Raw genomic sequence first — 7750 nt, forward strand, 5'->3', positions numbered from 1 at the left:
ATATATTTTTATATCAATATATTGGGGGGGGCATGTTGACCAGATTTGAATATTGGGGGGGATATATATTATGATCACGGACTGGTTTGTAAGTGTTCAAACTGTCAGACGTCGATGGGGACAGTGGATGGTGGATGTCCCTCCCCCCAACCAAGCTAAAATGGTTCTGTGTTATGGAGGGTTTTGGACACCCCAGCCCCACGCAACTGGGACACTATGAGAGAGGGATGCAGAGAGAGAAGGCTACACATATCTCATTTTAATTAAGTAATGATTAGAACCCTTACTCCAATTTGTTATTGTGTTTTTCTGACACCACTCTGATGTTGGTAAAACATCTAGCATTCAGTGCCTACATCTTTGACAACGGACCAGAACCCCCGCGCCCCCCCCTCCCAGACTACATTCTGCACACACTGTGGATCCATTCTGCACACACTGTGGATCTGGTCTTGCGTAATGCAATTCAAGAAAGTATTGCGTAACTGTCGGAACTGAGACAGCTGGAGCATGTGGTCTTCCTCACTTCGTTTTGCTATCGGTCAAAGAGGCATGCGTATATTTCGACAAGGAGTAAACCTTCATATATGACTTTTATAAGTTACATTTGTTCCATGAACTCAGTGCAACTCGTTTTTAATCTAAGATCTTTAACTGTCAACGACAGAGTTTAAGTAGTTATAGGGTTAACTACAGTAGGGTGGAGCTAAATTCTACTCGGCGAACCCTGTAACATGTAAAACACATAATACACTAATGAAAGGCTGCTTTGACGATTGAGCTAGGCAGATTTTGGCACAATGCATTGTGAACTGAAAATTTACGATTATTTAAGCACAGTTGAAATACTGACCTAGATTATATGAGAGGTCGTTTTGTGCCTGGCAATTGGGTGGCGAACTATTTCATGTTAGCGCTCTTAACTGTCCGGTCTCAGTGTGGAATGTTGATGTGAAACAAACGGGGCCGTTTCGGGGCCATCTGACTTTCTTTGGGGAGCCATTTGGGGATACGGAGACATTTTCATGCCCACTCTATCCTCGACAGTGAATTTGACTCTACGCTTTAAAAATGGAAGCTCATGAAGGAGCTGGGCCCGGGGAAGGAGTTCTAGATTTGTCGCGTTTGAATCTAAGCAGTTTGAGTCTTGACAATGTCAGCGAGGAGCGCAAGCGGGACACCCGGCAGCTGTACTTGACGTTTAACCGACTGACCTCGCTACCCGTGTCAGTCTGCCTCTTTTCCAACCTTGAATTTCTAGACATCAGCAACAACGGGATGTCGGTAATCTGTGAAGACATAACACGGCTGATCAAGCTCAGGACATTAATAGCTAAGAACAATCGTCTAGACGAGTTCTCACTGCCCAAGGAGTTCGGTTCAATGCAGCTAGAAGTTCTGAACTTTAGTGGAAACAGATTTGAAGTGATGCCGGGGCAGCTTATGAACTTGCAGCGTTTGCAATCGCTTTCTCTTGGGGGAAACAGGCTCAAAAGTATACCAGGGGAGATAGAAAATCTAACCAGGTATGTTTATTATGGATTGGTCCAAGTGTTTGTGGCTGTATTATTGATACACTAACCTAATCTTGTTGTAGTTTACAGTAACTAGCCTATAAAGCCTGTCCTAATGGCTTAACCCTTGTGTTATCTTCGGGTCATTCTGACCCATCAGTCATTGTGACCCACCGTCGTATTGCGACAAATTTACCTCATACAAAAACAAAGTGAAGCATTTTCTTTTAACTGTCGGGCTGTCTCAGACCCCCCACATTGGAATGGTTAAAATAAAATTATTTTTATTTGTTTTTGTATTGGGTAAAATTGGGTAAACACAACGATGGTTCGTTATGAACCTTTGGGTCATGTGACCCGAAGGCAGCACGAGGGTTAAGTAGCAAGAATTTGGACAGTGCCGTCCTTGGCGGTAAGAACACTAGTTTGTGGGCCAGTGTAACAATTAAAGAGTTGTTGGTTGAACTGATGCCCCCTTTCCGTTGGGTTGTTTTCCAGAAACATATTAGCCTACTGCAATATGCTAATCTGGTTGTACTAGTAGCCTACTGCAATATGCTAATATGGTTGTAGCCTACTAAGCAGCATACTCTTGTATACTTTTGTATCTTTTGAGCTGCCCCTCACAAATTCTGCCAAGTGCTATTTTGGAAAGTTGTAAAGTCGTATCTGATTGGAGGCGTGGCCGTCGTTGATACAACTGCCTTGATACAACTGCCTTCTGGGCAGGAAACTGGTTGGCATGACTGTAGTACTAGGAAAAACTGCGTTGGGAAGAACAGGTTGATTACACATCATTTTATTACGCCATGTCCACTTAACCAGTTGTAGGTCACGGTGACCGATAGAATACTCGATAAGTCAAGTCCCAATAAAGCCGCATTCTGTTGCAGGCAGAAACTGTAAACATTGTCTTATCAGGTCAGGTGTTCATCTCTAAGCACCCAGTTGTGGTGACTTGACAGGAGGACTAAACACCAGCACATTTTTGCTAACCTCTCAGTTCTTATACATTAGGCCTATCTCTCTCTCTCTCTCTCTCTCTCTCTCTCTCTCTCTCTCTTATTGGCATGAAAAACATACATCACACCAAAAAACAAGCAAACATGTAAATATGGCCAAAGCAACAATAAAGTTATAATGATAACATGGAGAGGAGGACGAATGTTTAGCAAACATTGAGTTGGACAAATTAAGAATAATAAAAACCGTGAAAATGTAATACTAAAAACTGGGCTATCCAATATCAAGTACTTTATGAAAATAATTTAAGAAGTTTCATAAACATTGTATACAACACGTTTTTTTTTTTACAGTATTCATAGATATTACCAATATAAGATGAGAAAAATAATATAAAATATTGAAATCTATGAAATGATTCATCTCAATATTTGTCATGTTTGTTCTATATTCCTTAAATATGAATAATCTGTTACAAATTTTTCAATTTTCAATTTGTGACTTATTTTCCTCACCTAGCATAAAGTGCATGCCTAATTGTTTGATTTGGTAAAGGGAGGAGAAACTGGGAATTAATTAGATACATTTTGGACTCTTATTTTCCACTTTCTACCATTTTTATGTTTGATTTTAATTTAGTTTTTATCACATTGTTTACAGAGCCTCTTTGGTACCCAATATTTGGTATACCTTTTTCAATTAGTAGCTTATGACCAGATAGGCTACTCATATTTTTGTTCGTAGGCTATTTGTCTTTCTTTTGTATTTAAAGGTAATTTGGTATTTTATTTTCAAACATCGCTACTCACTTAAGTTAGTTTGTTTTGATCTTGGATTTCATCATTCCAATTTTCAGTGTAGCCTATTTCTTTTTCAGTTTCAAGTATAACAGTAAAGTATTTACCATTAAATGTTAGACTTGATACTTTGAGATTTTGAGGTGAGATAGTTTGGGATTTTGCTTCTTATCTATTAATTTGTTGTTGCAAAGTGTTATTGAATTGATTTTTGGACAGCATGTTGGTGATCATACCAGAACTTTACTGCTCTTTTTAAAACGTGTATAGTGTATTGGGAACAAACTTAGTTTTGCACTGCAAGTGTTATTTGCTTATTCAGAATGTATTTTGAGAATTTCTCAATGGGATTGTTTTCCAATTTTCAAGTCAAAGTCAAAAGTTTGTCCCCATATCTCACTTGACCCTGTTATACACTGATAATGGTCAGGTTGGAATGTATATTTTTATCAAACTTTTGATTGGAATTTTGACTTTTTAAAATGTTGTTTTTATAACTCTTCTAACATTTTCTGCTAAATATTTAGTTCTAGGGCAAAACTTCCAGTGTGCTGTAGGTGATAGGATTACATGGTCACCTCCACCTCTTTGTTAGTGAGACCAGGGCATGCTGACTATTCTAGTGCTATTGCCAGAAAATGTATGTGATGGCCAGTAGTGTTGGACTTGAGTGAAGTATTCTGTTCTTTTGTTCCCAACTCTTTCTCTCTTTTTTGCTCGCTGTTTCATTTACACACCAATACAAACAGGCGTCCTAAACAGCTCAGAAAGCATTCTCTATTTTCTTTGCTCCACTTTTCTCTTTTCACACCTCTCTCTCCCTCACCTACAGTATGACCTGCCTCTTATCGATCTTCCCCCACCCCCTTTCTCTGTTTTCCACACCTCTCTAGCCCATATTCTTTCTTTTTTTTCTCTTCATCTCTCCTTATCAAACATGACCTAGCTCCTATCCTCTGTCCTTCCTCCATCTCTCTTCCTTATACTGTCCAATCACACATGAGCTATGATTTAGCTCTCGTCCTGTGTTCTCCCTCTATCTTCCTCATCCCTATCAAATTGCCTATTACCTTCATCCCACCCTCTGCCCTCCCCCACGCTCTCTGTTCAGCCCCCTCTTTATCTCTCTCCCCATCACACATGACCAAGCTCTTCTCCTCTATACTCTCTCCCTCTTCCTTATCCCTCTACCCATCACACATAAGATTTGATCTAGCTCCCATCCTTTGTTTTCCATCCCTCTCTATCTCTTCCTCATCCCTCTTTATCCATCACACATGACCTAGTTCCCATCCTTGCTCTCCCCCTCACCTTTGACCTAGCTATCTTCCTCCTCTCTTGCTAACAATCCTTTTCCAACACATACCAGTTAGCCTAGGTAGGCAGTCTGAAATATTGAGGAAGGGTTCCTTCTGACTCATGAAAAAGGAAGGACAAACACCAAGGAGACAGAATGCCTCCCCCTTTCCCCACTCCCTCTCTATGTCCGTCACTAGTCATCAGTTTTGTCTGCCGGATGGGCGAAGATGCAATGGGCTCACTCCTTTCACTCCGTCTCTTCTCCTTGTATACATCTTTTGTAGTATATTGTTATTGCACATTGAGTGGTGCAATTTGGGTGATTCATATGCAGACTTTACACTGAGTAATCTTATTCAGACGCACACAAATCTAACAAACACTCCATTACTTGAGTCAGCTGCCAACTTCCGTTCGAGAAAACACGCATACACACAGGGCCATGTCATCACCTCCATGCGATATGTGCATAGTGAGGCTTTACTTGGTTTCTTTTCTCTAAAGATGTTCAGTGGCCAGGCACACACACGTGTGCTATCATGAATAATTCTGCCGCAAGGCCTCTGATGTCTTTCACCCCGTCTATTGAAACAGAACGTCTCTCCCAGTCACTGTGTTACTGTATCGGTGCATCGGACCTCATGTTCAGACACGTGAAACTAGTACAATTGAAACTGGGCAGTGGTTCACTTTGATCAAATAGATCTAGGCTGTGTTTGACTCTTATCTCGCCCTCACAGTCTAGAGCTGCTCTATCTGGGGGGTAACCAGATCACCTGCATCCCTCCTGAGCTGGCCAACCTGCCTTACCTCAGCTACCTAGTCCTGTGTGACAACCGCATCCAGAGCATTCCCCCACAGCTCACCAGGTAACCATCACACCACCAGTTGCAGCTCACCACATCCCAATCATTGTCTTACACAATCAGCAGTTGCAGTTGATCGTAACCAATTGTACAGTTATACTCATTCACTAAGAGACCACCACGTAATTATAATGCAACCAGCCAATCAGGTGCTGGCAACAGGATTAGAGTTAGTATTTGAATGACCTTGTCTCTGCTGCTCCCTCTCCCAGGCTCCACTCACTGCGTTCCCTGAGTCTACACAACAACCTACTGACATACCTGCCTCGCGAGATCCTCAGCCTAGTGCGCCTGCATGAGCTCAGTCTCCGAGGAAATCCACTTGTGGTGCGATTTGTCAAGGAGATGACTTATGACCCTCCCTCACTGCTGGAGCTGGCGGCTCGTACTGTCAAGAGCCGGAATGTTCCTTACTCCCCATGCGATCTACCCTCCCACCTCCTGCACTACCTGGATCTGGCAAGCAAATGCCCCAACCCCAAATGTGCCGGTAGGTCCCTCACACAACACCTTTTGAATGGCATTAATCTCTAAGGGTAGTTGAATGTTGTGGAACACTGACTTACAGATTTATATCAAAAGGGGTCTATGGTGAAGTACTTGCATAGATTCTATGTTGAAACGGCTGACAAACGGAATAATGTGGACTCTCAATACATGTTGGAGTCTGGAGTGTACTGACTGTCTATCTCTGCCCCGCAGGTGTGTACTTTGACTCGTGTGTGCGCCACATCAAGTTTGTCGACTTCTGTGGGAAGTACCGCCTCCCGCTCATGCACTATCTGTGCTCCCCAGAATGCACCTCTCCCTGCAGCTCAAACCCGCAAAGCGACGCGGAGTCAGAGGACGAAAGCAGCGTTCCTGCTGACCGCCTACAGAGGGTGCTTCTTGGCTAGCAGGAACCAGAACCATAATGGACATTGGAACCATGGTGGATCATTTGGACTTTTTAGTACCTGCTCTGTGTATGCCACATATTGCAAACATACATACACACACACACAGGCAGGCAGTGGTGTCTGTTTATCAGTGAGTAGCTATTCTGATGAAAAGGGGCAAAGGGATTTGGGGAGAGGAAGAAGAGGGGCAGCAGAGACAGGGAGACAGACTATTACGCTGATGGTCTTGAGCTGATCCTGCTCTTGGCCAATTGGCCCCCACGAACACAGTGTTGTGATCACCCCCCAACATAGGGGGGCAGCGCAACACAAAAACAACCTCAGGCATGAAGGCATGAAGAGTTTTTCACCACAGGCTCAAGCACATGAACCTGCCTTCTCAAAGGACAAGACACAGTTTGAGACCTCAAAGTGCTTGAGAACAAATGTACTGTGACAGATGAATAATGTTCATCTCACCAACAGGATGTGTATATGGGAAATGTTAAAGACCTTCTAATACACATTTAACCTGCAGGCACGCATGCATACATGCACACACGCGCGCACACACACACACACTCATTGTGAATTGTGGCTCACTTGTTTGTATTTTTGTATACTGAGGACTTGGTTTTCTCTGGCTACAGGCATCTCCAGAGATGTATAAACATATGTGCCCAAGACATTGAGTGCATGGGTGGGAATATAACCCTACTGTTCCCTAGAGTGTGTGTGTTCAATGTAAAGAGGAGATACACTAGTAGTTTGTTGATGTTTAGACAACAAGAAAATGTTGATCTATTGTTACAATAACAAATAATAGTGCCTTACTGAATAACTGAACCAACTGAATTAAACAAATATATAAGGACTTTTGCGCCCTGAAATGTGACAATATTAACAAAAATGTCTTGTCATTATCTGAAAGTAATTTATTTTACCATCCTAACCAGAATTATATGAACATGGAGTAAATGTAACAAATGTACTGTTTTTATACAAACCCAACCTTTAAAAGTCAAAGACTGGTAGCACACAATAATAGTGTGCTAGCAAAAGGCACCTTACTGACTAGATCATAGCACTCATATTGAATAATACCTGTAGAGTTGGACTAATTGGGCACTTTCATAAATATAGAATGTAAAGTATATATTATCAGTAATAAAATTGTGATTTTAATATTGTACATGTGTGGTATCTCCCAATTTGTAAATGAAGGCATGCATTCCAATAGACATAATACTTAGAATAAGTAAATACTTGAATATTGTCCTAACCCTAAAAATTGATAATGACATTTGGACAACTAACTTGATACTTTATCATAGTTTTCCCATCATTTTTCTCCGAATAGTCTTTTAATCTGGCTACAGTTTGAACTGTGCCAAAGGATCTGTTTTAACCATAGAAGCTTTAGAATAATTTAA

General features: G+C 41.6%; 1 protein-coding gene across 1 annotated transcript; it reads left to right on the plus strand.

The window, feature by feature from the left end:
• Window positions 1-826: 826 nt before the first annotated feature.
• LOC136964119 (leucine-rich repeat-containing protein 58-like) lies at window positions 827-7475 on the plus strand. Its single transcript, XM_067258078.1, has 4 exons — window positions 827-1526; window positions 5314-5442; window positions 5652-5929; window positions 6142-7475. Exons 1-4 carry the CDS (start codon window positions 1072-1074, stop codon window positions 6333-6335), a joined length of 1056 nt encoding a protein of 351 aa, XP_067114179.1. The 5' UTR covers window positions 827-1071; the 3' UTR covers window positions 6336-7475.
• The last annotated feature ends 275 nt before the right edge of the window (window positions 7476-7750 follow it).

The sequence above is a fragment of the Osmerus mordax genome, chromosome 2 (genome assembly GCF_038355195.1).
Source record: "Osmerus mordax isolate fOsmMor3 chromosome 2, fOsmMor3.pri, whole genome shotgun sequence".
NCBI classification, from domain to species: domain Eukaryota; kingdom Metazoa; phylum Chordata; class Actinopteri; order Osmeriformes; family Osmeridae; genus Osmerus; species Osmerus mordax.

Coding starts and splice junctions, on each gene's coding strand:
- LOC136964119 (XM_067258078.1), top strand. CDS start 1,072: ATGGAAGCTCATGAAGGAGCTGGGCCCGGGGAAGGAGTTCTAGATTTG. Junction 1,527..5,313: donor GAGATAGAAAATCTAACCAG/GTATGTTTATTA, acceptor TCGCCCTCACAG/TCTAGAGCTGCTCTATCTGG. Junction 5,443..5,651: donor ATTCCCCCACAGCTCACCAG/GTAACCATCACA, acceptor TCCCTCTCCCAG/GCTCCACTCACTGCGTTCCC.